Source organism: Pseudophryne corroboree, chromosome 2 (genome assembly GCF_028390025.1).
Source record: "Pseudophryne corroboree isolate aPseCor3 chromosome 2, aPseCor3.hap2, whole genome shotgun sequence".
NCBI classification, from domain to species: Eukaryota; Metazoa; Chordata; class Amphibia; order Anura; family Myobatrachidae; genus Pseudophryne; species Pseudophryne corroboree.
Window position 1 is genome coordinate 545,872,716 of NC_086445.1, and position 19,183 is coordinate 545,891,898.

At 48.5% G+C, this 19,183-nt stretch overlaps 1 protein-coding gene across 1 annotated transcript in view; it reads left to right on the forward strand.

Moving 5' to 3' along the window:
* Positions 1–11,650: 11,650 nt before the first annotated feature.
* Positions 11,651–19,183, forward strand: part of AKIRIN1 (akirin 1) — a 48,375-nt gene continuing 40,842 nt past the window's right edge. Inside the window, exon 1 of the mRNA XM_063954310.1 lies at positions 11,651–12,046. Within this exon, the coding sequence (XP_063810380.1) occupies positions 11,845–12,046 (202 nt within the window). The 5' untranslated portion in view covers positions 11,651–11,844. The remainder of the gene's footprint in view (positions 12,047–19,183) is intronic.

Sequence of the window (19,183 nt, forward strand, 5' to 3'; positions counted from 1 at the left end):
TCTGGATCTTGGTGAGTTTCACAGTTTACCATCTGCCGTAGAAACTTTTGGTGGCTGCTTTTGTGTTCAAAATAGGAGGAACACAATAGATATCTCAAATATCCATTGCAGTCCCCAATACATACATTCAGGGGCTGGTTAATATTTGTGGGCAGCCCCCAAAACCAACTGTTTTTGGAGATGTCTTGCAAATATTATTTATTAAATATTCCACTTAATAAACTTTTTATATTTTAACATAAACTAAAAAATGTTTTATGTATTCATTGACTGAGTCTCCTGTCTTTACTGAATGCTAATTTCACAGGGTCCGCAAATTATTACTGATATGACTGTTACTCTACTGTCCTGCTGGTGCTCCTGGCCTGCTGTATAGCAGCCAGACATATATTTTATATACAGCACCAGTGTCGGACTGGGGCATGAAGGCCCACCAGGGAAATGTAATCAAAGGGGCCCACTAAAGGCGCTGCCATATGCTGGAAGGGGTGTGGCTACATGACCAGAGGGGAGTGGCCAGCCATTAGAGGCGCCACCTAGCATAGTATATAAAGAAAAAGAGCTCTACCTCGCTGTCCACTTCAAGCTGTTGTGTATGTGCCTGGGTTACCCCGGGAGAGAGCAGTAGTATACATGTGCCTGGGTTACACCGGGAGAAAGCAGTAGTATACATGTGCCTGGGTTACACCGGGAGAGAGCAGTAGTATACATGTGCCTGGGTTACACCGGGAGAGAGCAGTAGTATACATGTGCCGGGTGGTCTTCAGGTTGCCGACTGTCGTGATCCCGGCGCACAGTATACCGGCGCCGGAATCCCAACAGCCGGCATACCACACTTTTTCTCCCTCGTGGGGGTCCACGACCCCCCTGGAGGGAGAACAAATAGCGTGTAGCGTGCCACCATGCCCGCAGCGTAGCGAGCGCAGCGAGCCTGCAAGGGGCTCATTTGCGCTCGCCGCGCTGTCGGTATGCCGGTGGTCGTGCTTCCGGCGCCGGTATGCTGGTCGCCGGGAGCCCGGCCGCCGGCATACCATACCACACCCCATGTGCCTGGGTTACTCCGGGAGAGAGCTGTAGTATACATGTGCCTGGGTTACACCGGGAGAGAGCAGTAGTATACATGTGCCTGGGTTACACCGGGAGAGAGCAGTAGTATACGTGCCTGGGTTACACCGGGAGAGATCAGTAGTATACGTGCCTGGGTTACACCGGGAGAGAGCAGTAGTATACGTGCCTGGGTTACACCGGGAGAGAGCAGTAGTATATATACACCTGAGATAATCTGGGAGAGAACAGTAGATACACATAATGACTGGAGTATATTGCCAGATACACATACGCGCCCAGCAGTGCCAAATACACATACGCGTCCAGCAGTGCCAGTTACAGATATGCCCCCACGGTGCAGGATACACATACGCCTGCCAGTGCCAGTTACACATATGCCCTGACGGTTCAGGATACACATATGTACCCCCAGTGCCAGTTACACAAATGCCCCCACGGAGCAGGATACACATATGTACCCCCAGTGCCAGTTACACAAATGCCTCCACAGTGCAGGATATACATATGTACCTCCAGTGCCAGTTACACAAATGCCTCCACAGTGCAGGATATACATATGTACCTCCAGTGCCAGTTACACAAATGCGCCCACAGTGCAGGATATACATATGTACCCCTAGTGCCAGTTACACAAATGCCCCCACAGTGCAGGATATACATATGTACCCCCAGTGCCAGTTACACAAATGCCCCCACAGTGCCGGATATACACATGCCCCCACTGTGCAGTATATACACATGCCCCCACAGTGCAGTATATACACATGCCCCCACAGTAGTGCAGGATATACACAAATGCCCCCACAGTGCAGGATATACACAAAAGCCCCCACTGTGCAGTATATACACATGCCCCCACTGTGAAGTATATACACATGCCCCCACAGTGCAGGAAATACACATGCCCCCACTGTGCAGGATATACATATCCCCCCCCCCTCCCCGTTACACAAATGACCCCCACAGTGCAGGATATACATACCCCCCCCTTCCCCAGTGCCAGTTACACAAATGACCCCCAGTTACACAAATGCTCCCCACAGTGCAGGATATACATATCCCCCCACAGTGCCAGTTACACATACTGTGGCAATTTACGCGTTACTCACCACCGCCGCCCGGGCTCTGCTGCTGCTCCGTGTCTTTGGGCCGGGGAGGAGAGCGCAGCTTGCGCCTCTCCTGGCCCTCAGTCCCACTCTGCGTGGGATCTAATTACCGCCGCCGTCCGGGCTCTGCTGCTGCTCCTGTGTCGGGGCGGGGAGGAGAGCGTCCTTCCCCTCAACTGACTCTGCCGGCCAGTGTGTGCTGCCGTTCTCTCTCCCAGGGCCACTGACGGCAGCATGTTACAAGCGCCACGCCGCTGCTCCACGTTATTACAGTAGGCCCCGCCCTCACATAAAAGAGGATGTGGCCAAAAATCAGTGGGGCCTACCGCTGGTTTCACCGGCTCCCCGGCGGCCCAGTCCGACACTGTACAGCACTCTTGGGGAGATGTATAAAGCCTTGGAGAGAGTGTATGTCCAAACCACACAATCATCTTCTGTCACTTATCTAGCACAGTACATGAAATAATACCTGTAGTTAGAAGCTTCATTTGACTTGGGCAAATACTCAACTTTATCTCTCTCCACGGCTTACTATATCTCCCGGAAAATATCATGTCTTTCTTTCACTTAAGTAACAAGTTAAATTAATTGTCTTGGAAACAGGGTAAGAAATTCACAGTATAAGATAATGTTATAAAGGCTTGTCAATACCTCCTGGTACATTACATTGATTTATCATTCACATTTCTTCCATGCCAGACAGGGGTGGATTGGGAACGTAAAGTGGCCCTGGAAATATATGAAAAGTAGCCTCATGTAGGTTGGAGAGAGTCAGCTATAAGCGGGGCCCAACACAAATTGGGCTTAAGCAAACTCTTAGCATTACTCACAGTGGTAGTAAGCAAGGCTAATGCAGCATGGTAGGCAATCACAGCACCAGCAGTAGGATCGTGTCACAGGAGGTGGAGATCAAACCGGTGGGTGAGGCATTGCACTGGTAGGTAGTCACAGCACCAGCAGGAGGATCGTGTCACAGGAGGTGGAGATCACACCAGTAGCTGAGGCATTGTACTGGTAGGCAGTCACAGCACCAGCAGGAGGATCCTGCCGCAGGAGGTGGAGATCACACCAGTGGATGAGGTATTGCACTGGTAGGCAGTTACAGCACCAACAGGAGAATCTTGTCAGTTGTCACAGGAGGTGGAGATCACACCAGTAGGTGAGGCATTGCACTGGTAGGCAGTCACAGTACCTATGGTAGCTACACCTCTATATATAACACATGTAACTGTGACAGGGAAGGTGGCCTGTTTCGGCTTTGGGCCCCATAGTAGCTGCCAGGGGTGGATTGGGATTGAACACCAGCCCAGGAAATTTATGGAAGCAGCCCTAATGAGGGCAGAGTCTGTTGAGTGGGAGGGGCCTTGTCAAGAGGGCTGGGTCACTCCTTAGAGGTCCTGATTCTGAGATAGACATAGTTGGGGCCTCCTTTGCTTTACGTTATGCTAATGTTTACCTGCGACTGTGGCCCTCATTCTGAGTTGATCGCTCGCTAGCTACTTTTAGCAGCCATGCAAACGCATTGTCGTCACCCACGGGGGAGTGTATTTTCGTTTTGCAAGTGTGCGATCGCCTGTGCAGCCGAGCGACACGAACACATTTTGTGCAAAACAAGACCAGCCCTGTAGTTACTTATCCTGTGCGATGATTCTAGTGATGGGGATCCCGGAATTGACGTCAGATACCCGCCCTGCAAACGCCTGGGCAAGCCTGCGTTTTCCCAAACACTCCCAGAAAACGGTCAGTTGCAACCCACAAACGCCCTCTTCCTGTCAATCTCCTTGCGATCAGCTGTGCGAATGGATTCGTCGCTAAAAGCATTGCACAACAACAATGCTCTTTGTACCCATACGATGCGCGTGCGCATTGCGGTGCATACCCATGCACAGTTTTGCTGTTTTTTTAATCTACTTCTGATTTTTGTAATTTTTCATTCTACAAACCATACCTCCCAACTTTGTCCTCATTGGAAGAGGGACACACGCACGGCAAAGCCGTACGCGCTCCCGAAAAGAGGGCGTGGCCTATGAAAAAGGGATGTGGCTTCACGGGAGGACCCGCGATTGCGAGCCACGCCCCCGTTTTCACCACTGAGGGGGCATGCCCAGCGCTCTGTGAGCTGCTGGCATTCCCCCTTTCCCTCTGACTCCAGTGAATAGATGCTGTGCGCATGCGCACAGCATCTATTCACCGCTGCTAAGCAGGCAGCGAGAGACAGAGCCTCCCAACTGCCCCCCCACACACACAACGCGGGACACTGCTGCCCACAGGTGGGACAGCGGGACAGTCCCCAAAAAACGGGACTGTCCCGCGAAAATCGGGACAGTTGGGAGGTATGTACAAATCCCTTTTTTAACCTTATATGTTTCAAAGTACAGGAAGGAGGAGCACACACTACATACAGCACAGTACAGGGAGGGAGCACACACTACATACAGCACAGTACAGGGAGGGAGCACACACTACATACAGCACAGTACAGGGAGGAGGAGCACACACTACATACAGCACAGTACAGGGAGGGAGCACACACTACATACAGCACAGTACAGGGAGGAGGAGCACACACTACATACAGCACAGTACAGGAAGGAGGAGCACACACTACATACAGCACAGTACAGGGAGGAGGAGCACACACTACATACAGCACAGTACAGGGAGAGAGCACACACTACATACAGCACAGTACAGGGAGGGAGCACACACTACATACAGCACAGTACAGGGAGGAGGAGCACACACTACATACAGCACAGTACAGAGAGGGAGCACACACTACATACAGCACAGTACAGAGAGGGAGCACACACTACATACAGCACAGTACAGGGAGGAGGAGCACACACTACATACAGTACAGGGAGGGAGCACACACTACATACAGCACAGTACAGGGAGGAGGAGCACACACTACATACAGCACAGTACAGGGAGGGAGCACACACTACATACAGCACAGTACAGGGAGGGAGCACACACTACATACAGCACAGTACAGGGAGGAGGAGCACACACTACATACAGCACAGTACAGGGAGGGAGCACACACTACATACAGCACAGTACAGGGAGGGAGCGCACACTACATACAGGACAGTACAGGGAGGGGGAGCACACACTACATACAGCACAGTACAGGGAGGAGGAGCACACACTACATACAGCACAGTATAGGGAGGGAACACACACTACATACAGCACAGTACAGGGAGGGAGCACACACTACATACAGCACAGTACAGCGAGGAGGAGCACACACTACATACAGCACAGTACAGGGAGGAGGAGTACACACTACATACAGTACAGGGAGGGAGCGCACACAAGTAGTAAAACAGACACAGGGGACCAGCGCAGTAGAATCTGTCGCAGTGGCCAATCCGCTCCTGATTACATACATAGCCACCATATTACATACATAGCCACCACATATTACATGAATAGCACCAGATTATACAAATAGCACTGCATTACACGTATAGCACCACATTACACATATAGCACTGCATTACATGTATAGCACTACACGTATAGCACGGCATTACACAAATAGCGCCACATAACACGAATAGCACAACATTACAGGTATTGCACCGCACTACACGTATATCACCGCATTATACAGCTAGCACCACATTACATACATAGCCACCGTATTACATATGTAGCCACTGCATTACATACGTAGACACCACATAAATAGGCCCATCATCATGGACAGACATTGGGCAGCTATAAGGCTGAAGGACGTTGCATTAGAGATTGTCCCAGGGCTGGCTGTGAGTGCTGCCTGGTCAGCTGGCATCCTGAGAACAAAGTACATCCTGCTCCTGTCCAGTCCCCAAACCATACACTGTGACTGGGGACGCCCTAACCTAGTGGTTTCCAAACTTTTTTGAATCACGGCACCCTAGCATATCAGAATTTTTTTCACGGTACCCCTAGGCCAAAAATGTCTTATTGAGAAATTTAGAAAGAAATATTACATTAAGTAGATCGCGTTTATATGTCATCCTTAGGGTCAGTTGTGTGGTCAGGGACAAGATTTGCTTCTGTTTGGCCACATATTTTATGACTGGCAGCCACCAGCACTGGTTTTGCTTATTATATTGACCATGAATAATTTGAATAGGTCCTGGACCACCAACCCGGGGCACCCCTGCAAGTGTCCCGAGGCACCCCAGGGAGCTACGGCACACAGTTTGGGAACCTCTGCCCTAACCCTTACACTAACATGATAATGCAAATAATGTAATTAAAAATAACCTCTCTGCCGGGTCCCCTTCAATGCTCAGTCAGTGAGCGTGTGCGGGAGTTGGGGTTGCAGCGGGTGTAGTGAACCCGGCTCCGACCATCGCTATGCTGCTGCTCCTGGGCCGGGCTCGTTGAAGAGATGTTTGGCCGGGGCCAGGGAGAGGATGCTGCTGGGCTGGTTAACTTTCTCAAGGCCCCCCATTGGTAGAACAGCATCACCACTTTTCAAGGCTAGCTGCACCTGGAAGTGCCCGCTAGCCTAACTTCCGGATTGCATTCCAATGAACCACAAGTACTAAAAGCAGTGTGTGCCAGACCAGCCTGAGTGTGAATCGGCCTGGCTGAGGGGGATATGGGACCAGCCCATCGAAATCTGTCCTGGTGGGCCAATCGCCCCTGGTAGCTGCACTCGCTGCACCTATGGTAGCTACTCCCTTGTATATAACACATGTAACTGTGACAGGGAAGGTGGCTCCTCTCAGCTGTGGGTCCCAAAGCAGCTGCACCTATGCTAGCTACACCCTGCATATAACACATGTAATTGTGACAGGGAAGGTGGCCCCTCTCAGCACTGGGCCCCATAGCAGCTGTCCTCCTCACACCTATGGTAGCTACACCCTTGTATATAACACATGTAACTGTGACAGGGAAGGTGGACCCTCTCAGCTCTGGGCCCCATAGCAGCTGTCCTCCTCACACCTATGGTAGCTACACCCTTGTATATAACACATGTAACTGTGACAGGGAAGGTGGCTCCTCTCAGCTCTGGGTCCCATAGCATTTGCACTCCTCGCACCTATGGTAGCTACACCCTGGGCGAGCCTGCATGGGGCTCTCTTGCACTCGTACCCCACCGGAAATCTGGCGGCCAGGATCCCAGCATCAGGATGCTGACCGCCGGGATCCCAACCGCCGGTTACATGATCCCAACGCATGATAGAGCATATGGTACTTGCCTATTCTCCCGCAATGTCTTGGAGACTCCAGGATAGCAGGCACCAAGGTGTAGGCATATCTTCAGTAACGCCTCAGTTCCACACGCTGATGCCCACTTCCCATGTGAAGTGACCAGTCCAGGCGAGCTGATGACGCTATTCCTGCTGAATCCCATCATCATGGCCCCTTCCCCCGCTTTACAATGATGTAATCGTGGCTTTATATACTGTGCCTTGATGATGCCATTCTGCTGTCATGCCCCTGCACTGCCCACATGGTTGCACCATACCCCTCCCAAGTGGCAGCCAAGAACTTGGTAAGTGTGTGATATCTGGGCCCTGTAGTTCACCAGCAAAAAAGTATCTATTTTTTAACCATTTCATCACCCCCACATCCACTGCATACAATGGGGACTATGTGCTAAGCCTTGGAGAGAGATAAAGTGGATGGAGATAAAGTACCAGCCAATCAGCTCCTGTCATTTTTCAAACCCAGCCTATAATATGACAGTTAGCAGCTGATTGGCTGGTACTTATCTCTGTCCACTTTATCTCTCTCCAAGGCTTAGTAAATAGACTCCAGTATTTGTAACGAGCCCCAGTGCTTAAGTCTACCAAACAACCACCACCACCAATTTTGCAACTAAACACTGTAAAGCATGAGAGGACATGGGCTGTTATCCGATGTCTCCACTGTACAGCTGGCCACACGCAGGCCCATCCCGCCTCTGGAGCTGCGGCCCAGGATTATTCATCAATTTGACCTCGCACTTGAATGGCCAAGCCTGACATGGACCAGTAAAACAGTCCCATGGGGTTTCTGGAGGATCTATGGGGCCAATTCAGACCCGATCGCTTGCTAGCTGTTTTTTGCAGTCCTGCGTTCACATAGTCACCGCCCACCAGGGAGTGTATTTTAGCTGTGCAAGTGTGCGATCACATGTGCAGCCGAGCGGTACAAAAAGATTTTGTGCAGTTTCTGAGTAACCCAGGACTTACTCAGCCGCTGTGATCAATTCAACCTGTCCGGGACCGGAATTCACGTCAGACACCCGCCCTGCAAACGCTTGGGAACGCCTGTGTTTTTCCAATCACTCCCAGAAAACGGTCAGTTGACATCCACAAATGCCTTCTTCCTTCTCAATCTCCTTGCGATCGCCCATGTGAATGGATTCTTTGCACAACCCATCGCAGAGCAACAAACCGCTTTGTACCTGTGCAACGTGCCTGCACATTGCGGTGGATACGCATGCGCAGTTCTGACCTGATGGCAGCGCTGTAAAAAACGCTAGTGAGCGTTCAGGTCTGAATTAGGCCCCATAAACACTGTGTTATGTGCACATTAAGTGGTATAAATAAAAATGTATGGAACATGAGTAATTAACATGAATTAAAAACAAATCATCACATTATAATGAAGTCCAGTAAACATGACACGATGGGAGTTGTAGTGCAGCAAGGTCCTCCTAGACAGATCCGCACATGACATTCCACCATGCACTGGGCTCAGCCACCAAGCATCCCTGGAACTTGTTATAAAATGTTGCCAAGTATGACAGTCACATATCAAAGTAAACTCTAAGTGTATCTACTATATAAAAGCGAAAATCCGTCCTTCTGTCTTTCTATACAAATCCACAGTTTATAAGTGACGATCGTTACATTTTACATACAAGCGTATTAAAACACGGCGGAGGTAACTAAAACAATTAGAAATCCCTAGCACCCCTAGGGGGGCAGACAGCAGCATAGGATATATCAGGATATATCAGGAGACAGCATAACTCCGCAATTGCTGGAGCAATGTACTCAAAACTTGGTACACATATGCCTTACAATCTGGGAACAAACACTGTGGGAGGAATACACCCCTAGCACCCTTAGGGGTGATGCAGCAGCACTGAGTATTTCAGCAGACTGCATAACTCTGGAATGCCTGCAGCTATTTACAACAAACTTGGTACACATATGACTTTCACTGTGGAAACAAACACTGTGGGGGTCATACACTCCTAGCATCCCTAGGGGTGGGACAGCAGCACAGAGTATGTTAGCAGACAGCATAACTGTGGAAGGCCTGGAGCAATTTACACCAAACTTGGTACACATCTGACTTACAATCTGCAAACTCTGTGGGGGTTAGACACCCCTAGGGGTGGGACACCAGCACAGAGTATGTCAGGAGACAGCATAACTCCCGAATGCCTGGACTAATTTACAACAAACTTGGTTCACATATGACTTACAAGCTGGGAACAAACACTGTGGGGGTAAGACACCCCTAGGGGTGAGGCAGCAGCACAGAGTTTTTCAGCAGTCAGCATAACTCTGGAATGCCTGGAGCAATTTACAACAAACTTGCTACACATATGACTTACACTCTGGGAACAAACACTGTGAGGGAAACACACCACTAGCACCCCTAGTGGTGGGCCAGCAGCACAGACTATATCAGGACATGCACGGTATGTCAGTGATGACAGGGCTGCATGTGACAGGGCCAGTGACATGATGTGAGGAGAGGAATGGAGGTAGCACAAACCCACACACTGAGAGCTGTATAGTGGAAGTAGCACGGTCCCCCAGCAGCACAGAGTATTTCAGGAGATACATAATGTGCAGCGCTATATAAGAAACTGTAAAAAAATCAATAATTCCGCTGGGGAACTGACATGATGTGACAAGAGGAATGGAGGCAGAAGGAAGCCACAGAAAAAGTTGTATAGTGGAAAGAGCTGGGTCCCTTAGCCAATACAGAAGGAGAGGGGGATGCTGCAGCGGCGCTTACTACCAATCAAATAGTGCTGCTGCGGCTCCCTGCTCCCCCTCCCTCCTCCTCCTTCTCTCCGCTGCTCGGCGCTTCTGTCTTCCCCTCCACAGCGCGGCGGCGGCGCACACAGCAGAGGCGGCATGTAATGAGTCAATTTGACTCATTACATGCCGCTGGCCGTTGCGCCCTCAGGGCAACTGCGCTGTGTGCCACGCCCCCTTGGCACACACGTAGTTACGGCCCTGCCCTTAGGGGACCAAAAAGGGGTCCGGCCACTACACAAAGTGCGTCAGGGAAGCAAGATATGCCTATATACTAGATCTCCAACCAACGTAAATTAACGAACAACTATCATTCTAATTTACCATCCTCATCCGTAGCGAAGCACGGGTATTCCGCTATCTACAATGTTATTTATACGGTGTGTTTAATATTTACATTTATTTTTGGAAACAGCCGGGTACCCCAGCTAGTATGAGATATATATGGTACTCTGCTAAAATCAGGAAACTGATACTGGGAAGTACTGTTGCGTAGTGGTTATCATTACTGCCTCACAGCACTAAGGTCAGGTGTTAAATTCCCAGTCTTGGCCTGTATGTGTGGAGTTGGTATGTTCTATCCACGTTTGTATGGGTTTCCGCTGGGTGTTGCTGCTGAACAAAAAAAAACCTGTAGTCGAGTGTGTATGTGGTAGGGAATAGGGATTGTAAGCTCGGATGGCTATCGGTGGGTTAACCATAGATGTTGCCATGGGTGATTACCATTGATGGCATGAAACTATAGATAGTGAACCAGCAATGGTTTGCCAGCCTTGATTGACATCACTGCTGGGGGCAAGGTGGGCCACGGGCCAATCAGCATCAGGGCAGGGCTTCACGGGCCACTGGGGCATGGATAAACTCCATGCAATTGCCATCGGAGGTAAAAAAAAAAAAAAAAAAATTGCCTCCCTGTCTGCCACCGATGATGGAGAATCATCGGAACACTGCCATCAAATGGAAAAACCATTGGTGGCAAACCAACATCAAAGGTCGATGACAATCACTTATCTGCGCTATATTTTAAGTTCAACTTCAGAACATGGGACCCCCTTGATTAGCATAACTAAACTGCTTCAGAACAACATTAAACCAGTTCAGAACACTGTGTTCTGAACTATATATATAATCTCGACACTGAGGGCAGCACTCTCACTCAGTCTACAACTGCCTGCTGCCTATAGCAGCCTCCCCAGCACCCTGGCCATTTCTCTCTGACCTCTCCTCTGCCACTGACTATATGGTTGGTTCTTTATATGGCCTATGTATGGGAATATGCCACTGTCAAAGATGATAGGGGACAACATCTGCATTAGGCATACATTAACAAGTAACAGCAATCCCTCTTTATAGATTGTGTGCGAATATTGAAAACAATTAATTCGAAACCTAAATCTAATAGCTAGAACCGAGAGATTGTCCCTCGGCCTCCCAACCCCACTCTGGTGCAGTGGTGCGGTCCTCTCCTCGTGACGTCACAATCGCGGCAGTTGGCCGGCTGCCGGAGAGGAGTCGCCATTGCTGTAGTGTGAGGTTACCGGAGAGGAAGCAGCTGGGGTAGAGGCGTCCAGCCAGCTGTGTTATCGCCACTGTCACCCTCTCCGCGGCCACACTCCGGCCTTACAGCAACGTTATCCTTCGTCTCATTAGGATTGCAAAGGGCGACCATGGCTTGCGGGGCGACGCTAAAGCGCTCAATGGAGTTTGAGGCCTTGCTAAACCCTCAGTCTCCTAAGCGCCGTCGGTGCATCCCACTCCCGGGGTCCCCGGCCACCCCCTCCCCCCAGAGATGCGGGTTAAGGCAAGAGAGTCAGCCAGGCCAGCAATCCCCACTGCCCCAGCTGGGTGGTGACCGGAGGCTTACACCGGGTACGTACACTCCTGACCTGTCCTTAGCGTCCAACCTATGACATTCATATTGTGAGATGTACAGTGTATGGGTCGGGAATAGAAATGTCTCCCAGTCAGAGTTTACATTGTGTGTGCAGTGATGGGTTCGTGTGACTTGCAGTATTGATAAGGAAGGCCATCCCTTTATATACAGAGGTAAATGTGTGTGTGTAAAAATAAATATATATATAATGTGTGTGTCCTGGGCACAGTGCCATCTGTGCACATAACTAGGTGTGTATTTGCTGGCCATCAGAGTCTTGGCATGATTATAGTGTGTCTTTAGTTTTTGCTGTGTTATATTTGTGTAGCATATGTGTGTGTGTCTGGCGCTGCTGGTTGGTTATGTGCTTTTTCTCGGCATCCTTTATATTGTGTGGTTATTGTCTGGAGCTCTGGCCCTCTATTCAAGTGACAGCTTTTCATTACATGCTAAGGATTTTCTGTGGCTTATGCAGAATCTGTGCTGATATATTCTCACAACATGGTTTTACAGCTGTATCTTTTGTGCTAACTCCTGATTAGAGAAGGTGCCAGTTTTGGCTGATGCATCAGCTGGTGGTGTTGTCTGACACCTTTGCTATTTATTATAAAACCTGTTTGCAGCCCCATACCGCCTCTTCCCCACTGCTTTAGATCACCTTGGTTCCACCTCCTGAATATTCGCAGAAAATTGCATGAGAACCGTGAGGCCTTTGCTTAAAACATTTTATCTTGTGTAAATAATAGACACTTACTGCCTGGGCTGGACAGATCCCAAGAGGCTGATAAACAATGTCACAAAAAAATCTCTTCTGGTGCCCGTTGTTTCCAGTTATGGCAATGGATCCACACCGTTTTATCCTGAATTTTACATTGTGTCCTGCTCAGCATTATGTGCAAAAGGAAAGAAATGTAAAAGCAGTGATTTATAAATGATGTGGATTGTCACCTTTGCTTTTCTGTGCACAGGCCTGTTTGTCCCTTGCTTTTTAAAATGCTGATGCTGCTCCCTCTTTATATTAGCCTCCTTGTCCCCAGGGATACGTTTAATGAATGGAGGGCAAAGGAGAAGAGGATTAGTGTCCCCTCTAGCACTAGTGGCATGTCTGTTTTTTAATCTACTTTACACTGAAAGTTCTCTGTTTCATATATTTGTAGCACAATAAAATGAATGTTAGGGTTACTTTAGTAGTGCAATCTGCCAGCTCTGCTCCCAAAAACGTTTTATTATCAGGAACACTTTTGCAGAATACCGAACAAACCTAAAGGACACTTTTTATCATTTGTCTGTAACATGCCTTCAAACGCAGGCTATTCAGCCAGTGCTGGATGGAAGCTACAGTACCATGGTCTGTCATAAATGTCAGTACTGTGTTTACATTTATGATCCTGCATTTCATGCGTGGTAAGTATACATTTGTTGTGCCTCTAGAATTGTCTTTGTTGACAGTGATAGTGTTTGACTATTGCACTCACTAAAGTGTGTAAATTTGTCAAGAAAATAAGAACCCATATTGCTCATTTTTTATGGGTTGGGTATGGGATCCCGACGGTCAAAATCCTGACACATTTTGGTAAGTATTGTAACCCTTAGCGTTCTCCTAAATATCTTCTCCCGCAGCCTAACGCTAATACTTAGCGGCAGAATGCATTGGTATGCCACTGTCGAGATACTGATTACATCCCTTTTTATGTCATTTTTTTTTTTTTTCCGTCTTGTTTTCTCGACAATGGTATTCCCGTAGGCATTTAAAATAAAATTGTGGGTGTGGTTGAGTAAAGTATAGATCTTTAGGGGGAATTCAATTTATATTGCTGCCCGATGTCCAGTCTAAAGTGGCAGGAGCGATAATCAAATGTTGCCCGTTAATGGAGCAACAGTTGAATTGCTCGATTGGGTGCCATCTAGTAGCGGCCCTAGGGTGAATAAATTGAAGTCCCCTCTGTGTATGTGTGTGTGTATATATAGAGATGAATTGATATTATAATATAATACAGTACTGTGGAAAAAATGCTGCAAAATAAGAATGGTTTCAAAATAGAAGTGTTAATAGTGTGTTTGTATTAACAAAATGCAAAGTGAATGAACAGAAGAGAGATCTAAATCAAATCAATATTTGGTGTGACCACCCTTTGCCTTTAAAACAGCATCAGTTCTTCTAAGTACGCTTGCACACATTTTGTGAAGGAACTCTGTAGGTAGGTTGTTCCAAACATCTTGGAGAACTAACCACAGATCTTCTGTGGATGTAGGCTTGCTCAAATCCTTTTGTCTCCATGTAATCCCAGACAGACTTGATGATGTTGACATCAAGGGTCTGTGAGGTCCATATCATCACTTCCAGGGCTCCTTGTTCTTCATTACGCTGAAGATAGTTCTTAATGACCCTGCTGTATGTTTGTGCCCGTTGTTCTGCTGCAGAATAAATTTGGAGCCAATCAGATGCCTCCCTGATAGTATTGCATGATGGATAAGTACCTGCTTGTATTTCTTAGCATTGAGGACACCAATAATCCTGACCAAATCCCCATTTCCATTTGCTGAAATGCAGCCCCTAACTTGCTTGCTTGAACCTCCACCATGCTTCACTGTTGCCTGCAGACACTCATTTCTGTGCTTCTCTCCAGCCCTTTGGCAAATGCACCGCCTTCTGTTACAGCCACATATCTCATAATTCATCAGTCCAGAGCACCCCAGTTCCTATGTTTTTGTGCATAGCTTAGGCTTTTTTTCCACATAAAAAGTATGGCTTTTGGCCACAATTCTTCATGAAGACCGCTTCTGGCCAGACTTCTCCGAACAGTATATCAGTGTACCTGGGTCCCACTGGTTTCTGCAAGTTCTGAGCTGATGGCACTGCTGGACATCTTCCAATTTCGAAGAGAAGTAAGCATGATGTCTTTCATCTGATGCACAAAGTTTCTTTGGTCGACCACTGTGTCTACAGTCCTCACCGTTGCCCGTTTCTTTGTGCTCCATCATGCAATATCATGAGGGAGGCATCTGATTGGCTCCAAATTTGTTCTACAGTATTGCAACAACCCCAAACATACAGCCTATATCATTTAAGAACTATCTTCAGCGTAAAGAACGAGTCCTGGAAATGATGACATGGCCGCCAGAGAGCCCTGATCTCAACCTCAACAAGTCTATCTGGGATTACAGGAAGAGACAGAAGGATTTGAGCAAGGCTACATCCTCAGAAGATCTGTGGTTAGTTCTCCAAGATGTTTGGTACAACCTCCCTGCCGAGTTCCTTCAAAACCGATGTGCAAGTGTCCCTAGAAGAATTGATGCTGTTTTGAAGGCAAAGGGTGGTCACACCAAATATTGATTTGATTTTGATGTCTTTTCTGTTCATTCATTTTGATTTTGTAAATTGATAAAAATAAACAATAAACACTTACATTTTTTTTAAAGCATTCTTATTTTGCAGCATTTTTTCCATACCTGCCTCAAATATTTGCACAGTACTCTGTGTGTGTGTGTATATATAACACGTTTGTGTGTGTGATCCTGCTAGGATGTGGGCAGGGGTAACCTGCACACGCTCGAAAAGAGGGTGTGCCCGGCTGAGAAGGGGGGCACAGTCCCACTGGCGTCACTATTGGGGCCAGTGCGGCCCTGGTTGACATCACAAATAAGGGCGTGCCCTGCCGTTAATGTTAGAGAGAGATATATATATATATATATATATGTATATATATATATATCTATGTGTTTCTCTAACGTCCTAGTGGATGCTGGGGACTCCGTAAGGACCATGGGGATAGACGGGCTCCGCAGGAGACATGGGCACTTTAAGAAAGAATTTAGGTTCTGGTGTGCTCTGGCTCCTCCCTCTATGCCCCTCCTCTAGACCTCAGTTTGATACTGTACCCAGACGAGCTGGGTGCTGTTCAGTGAGCTCTCCTGAGTTTGCTGAGAGAAAGTATTTTGTTGGGTTTTTTATTTTCAGGGAGCTCTGCTGGCAACAGACTCCCTGCATCGTGGGACAGAGGGGAGAGAAGCAGCCCTACTCTCTGAAGCTAGGTCCTGCTTCTTAGGCTACTGGACACCATTAGCTCCAGAGGGATCGTACGCAGGATCTCACCCTCGCCGTCCGATCCCAGAGCCGCGCCGCCGTCCCCCTTGCAGAGCCGGAAGACAGAAGCCGGGTGAGTATGAGAAGCAAGAAAACTTCAAATCGGCGGCAGAAGACTCCGTTCTTCACTGAGGTAACGCACAGCACTGCAGCTGTGCGCCATTGCTCCCACACACCTCACATACTCCGGTCACTGTAAGGGTGCAGGGCGCAGGGGGGGCGCCCTGGGCAGCAATTGGGACCTCTTTTGGCAAAAGTTTAACATATATACAGTTGGGCACTGTATATATGTATGAGCCCCCGCCAAAAATTGTACATTTAAGCGGGACTGAAGCCCGCCGTCGAGGGGGCGGGGATTTTTCCTCAGCACTCACCAGCGCCATTTTTTCTCCACAGCTCCACTGAGAGGAAGCTCCCCAGGCTCTCCCCTGCAGATACATGGTAGAAGAGGGTAAAAAGAGAGGGGGTGGGGGGGGCACATAATTAGGCGCAAAAATCAATATAAACAGCAGCTACTGGGTTAACATTAAGTTACTGTGTTATTCCTGGGTTATAGCACTGGGGTGTGTGCTGGCATACTCTCTCTCTGTCTCGCCAAAGGGCCTTGTGGGGGAACTGTCTTCAAAAAGGGCATTCCCTGTGTGTGTGGTGTGTCGGTACGCTTGTGTCGACATGTTTGACGAGGAAGGCTATGTGGAAGCAGAGCGGGAGCAAATGAATGTGGTGTCTCCGCCGACGGCGCCGACACCTGATTGGATGGATATGTGGAAGGTTTTAAATGATGATGTTAATTCCTTGCATAAAAGGTTAGAAAAAACTGAAGCCTCAGGACAGAGGGTCTCAACCCGTGCCTGATCCTATGTCGCAGAGGCCGTCAGGGTCTCAGAAGCGCCCACTATCCCAAATTGTTGACACAGATACCGACATGGATTCTGACTCCAGTGTCGATTACGATGATGCAAAGTTACAGCCTAAATTGGCTAAATCCATCCGTTATATGATTATAGCATTGAAGGATGTATTGCACATCACAGAGGAAACCCCAGTCCCTGACAAGAGGGTACATATGTATGGGGAAAAGAAGCCGGAGGTAACCTTTCCCCCCCTCACACGAGCTAAATGAGTTTTGTGAAAAGGCTTTGGAATCTCCAGATAAAAAACTGCAGATCTCCAAAAGGATTCTTATGGCGTATCCTTTCCCGCCAATGGACAGGTTACGCTGGGAATCCTCCCCTAAGGTGGACAAATCTTTAACACGCTTATCCAAGAAGGTAGCCCTGCCGTCACAGGATACGGCTACCCTCAAAGATGCTGCGGATCGCAAACAGGAGGTTACCCTGAAGTCCATTTATACACGTTCGGGTACCTTGCTGAGGCCTACGATCGCGTCGGCCTGGGTGGGTAGTGCTGTAGCAGCATGGACGGATATCTTATCTGAGGAAATTGATACCTTAGACAAGGATACTATGCTGTTGACCCTGGGGCATATTAAAGACGCTGTCCTATATATGAGAGATGCTCAAAGAGACCTTAGTCTGCTGGGTTCTAGAATAAATGCTATGTCAATCTCTGCCAGAAGGATCCTGTGGACTCGGCAATGGACAGGGGATGCCGACTCAAAAAGGCATATGGAGGTTTTACCTTACAAGGGTGAGGAATTGTTTGGGGAGGGTCTCTCGGACCTGGTCTCCACAGCTACTGCTGGAAAGTCAAATTTTTTGCCATATGTTTCCTCACAGCTTAAGAGAGCACCATATTATCAAATGCAGTCCTTTCAATCACAGAAAAACAAGAAAGTCCGAGGTGCGTCCTTTCTTGCCAGAGGCAGGGGCAGAGGAAAGAAGCTGCACAACACAGCTAGTTCCCAGGAACAGAAGTCCTCCCCGGCTTCCACAAAATCCACCGCATGACGCTGGGGCTCCACAGGTGGGGCTAGGCCCGGTGGGGGCACGTCTCCGAAATTTCAGCCACAAGTGGGTTCACTCCCAGTTGGATCCCTGGGCAATAGATATTGTGTCTCAGGGATACAAGCTGGAATTCGAAGAGATGCCCCCTCACCGATACCTCAAATTGGCCCTGCCAGCTTCCCCCCACGAGAGGGAAATAGTGTTAACTGCAATTCACAAATTGTATCTTCAACAGGTGGTGGTCAAGGTTCCCCTCCTTCAACAAGGAAGGGGTTATTATTCGACCATGTTTGTAGTCCCGAAACCGGACGGTTCGGTCAGACCCATATTGAATTTAAAATCCTTGAACATGTACCTGAAAAGGTTCAAGTTCAAAATGGAATCGCTGAGAGCGGTCATCGCAAGCCTGGAAGGGGAGGATTTTATGGTGTCTCTGGACATAAAGGATGCATACCTTCATGTCCCCATTTATCCACCTCATCAGGCGTACCTCAGATTTGTGGTACAGGATTGTCATTACCAATTTAAGACGTTGCCGTTTGGTCTCGCCACGGCTCCGAAAATATTTACCAAGGTAATGGCGGAAATGATGATGCTCCTGCGGAAGCAAGGGGTCACAATTATCCCATACTTGGACGATCTCCTCATAAAAGCGAGATCAAGAGAGCAGTTGCTGATCAGCGTAGCACTTTCTCTGGAAGTGTTACGGCAACACGGCTGGATTCTAAATATTCCAAAGTCGCAGTTGGTTCCTACGACTCGTCTGCCTTTCCTAGGCATGATTCTGGACACAGACCAGAAAAGGGTTTATCTCCCGATAGAGAAAGCTCAGGAACTCATGACACTGGTCAGGAACCTATTAAAACCAAAACAGGTGTCGGTGCATCACTGCACTTGAGTCCTGGGAAAGATGGTGGCATCATACGAGGCCATTCCCTTCGGCAGGTTCCATGCGAGGAACTTGCAATGGGACTTACTGGACCAGTGGTCCGGATCACATCTTCAGATGCATCGGTTAATCACCCTATCCCCCAGGGCCAGGGTGTCTCTCCTGTGGTGGCTGTAGAGTGCTCACCTTCTCGAGGGCCGCAGATTCGGCATTCAGAACTGGGTCCTGGTGAGCACGGATGCAAGACTCCGAG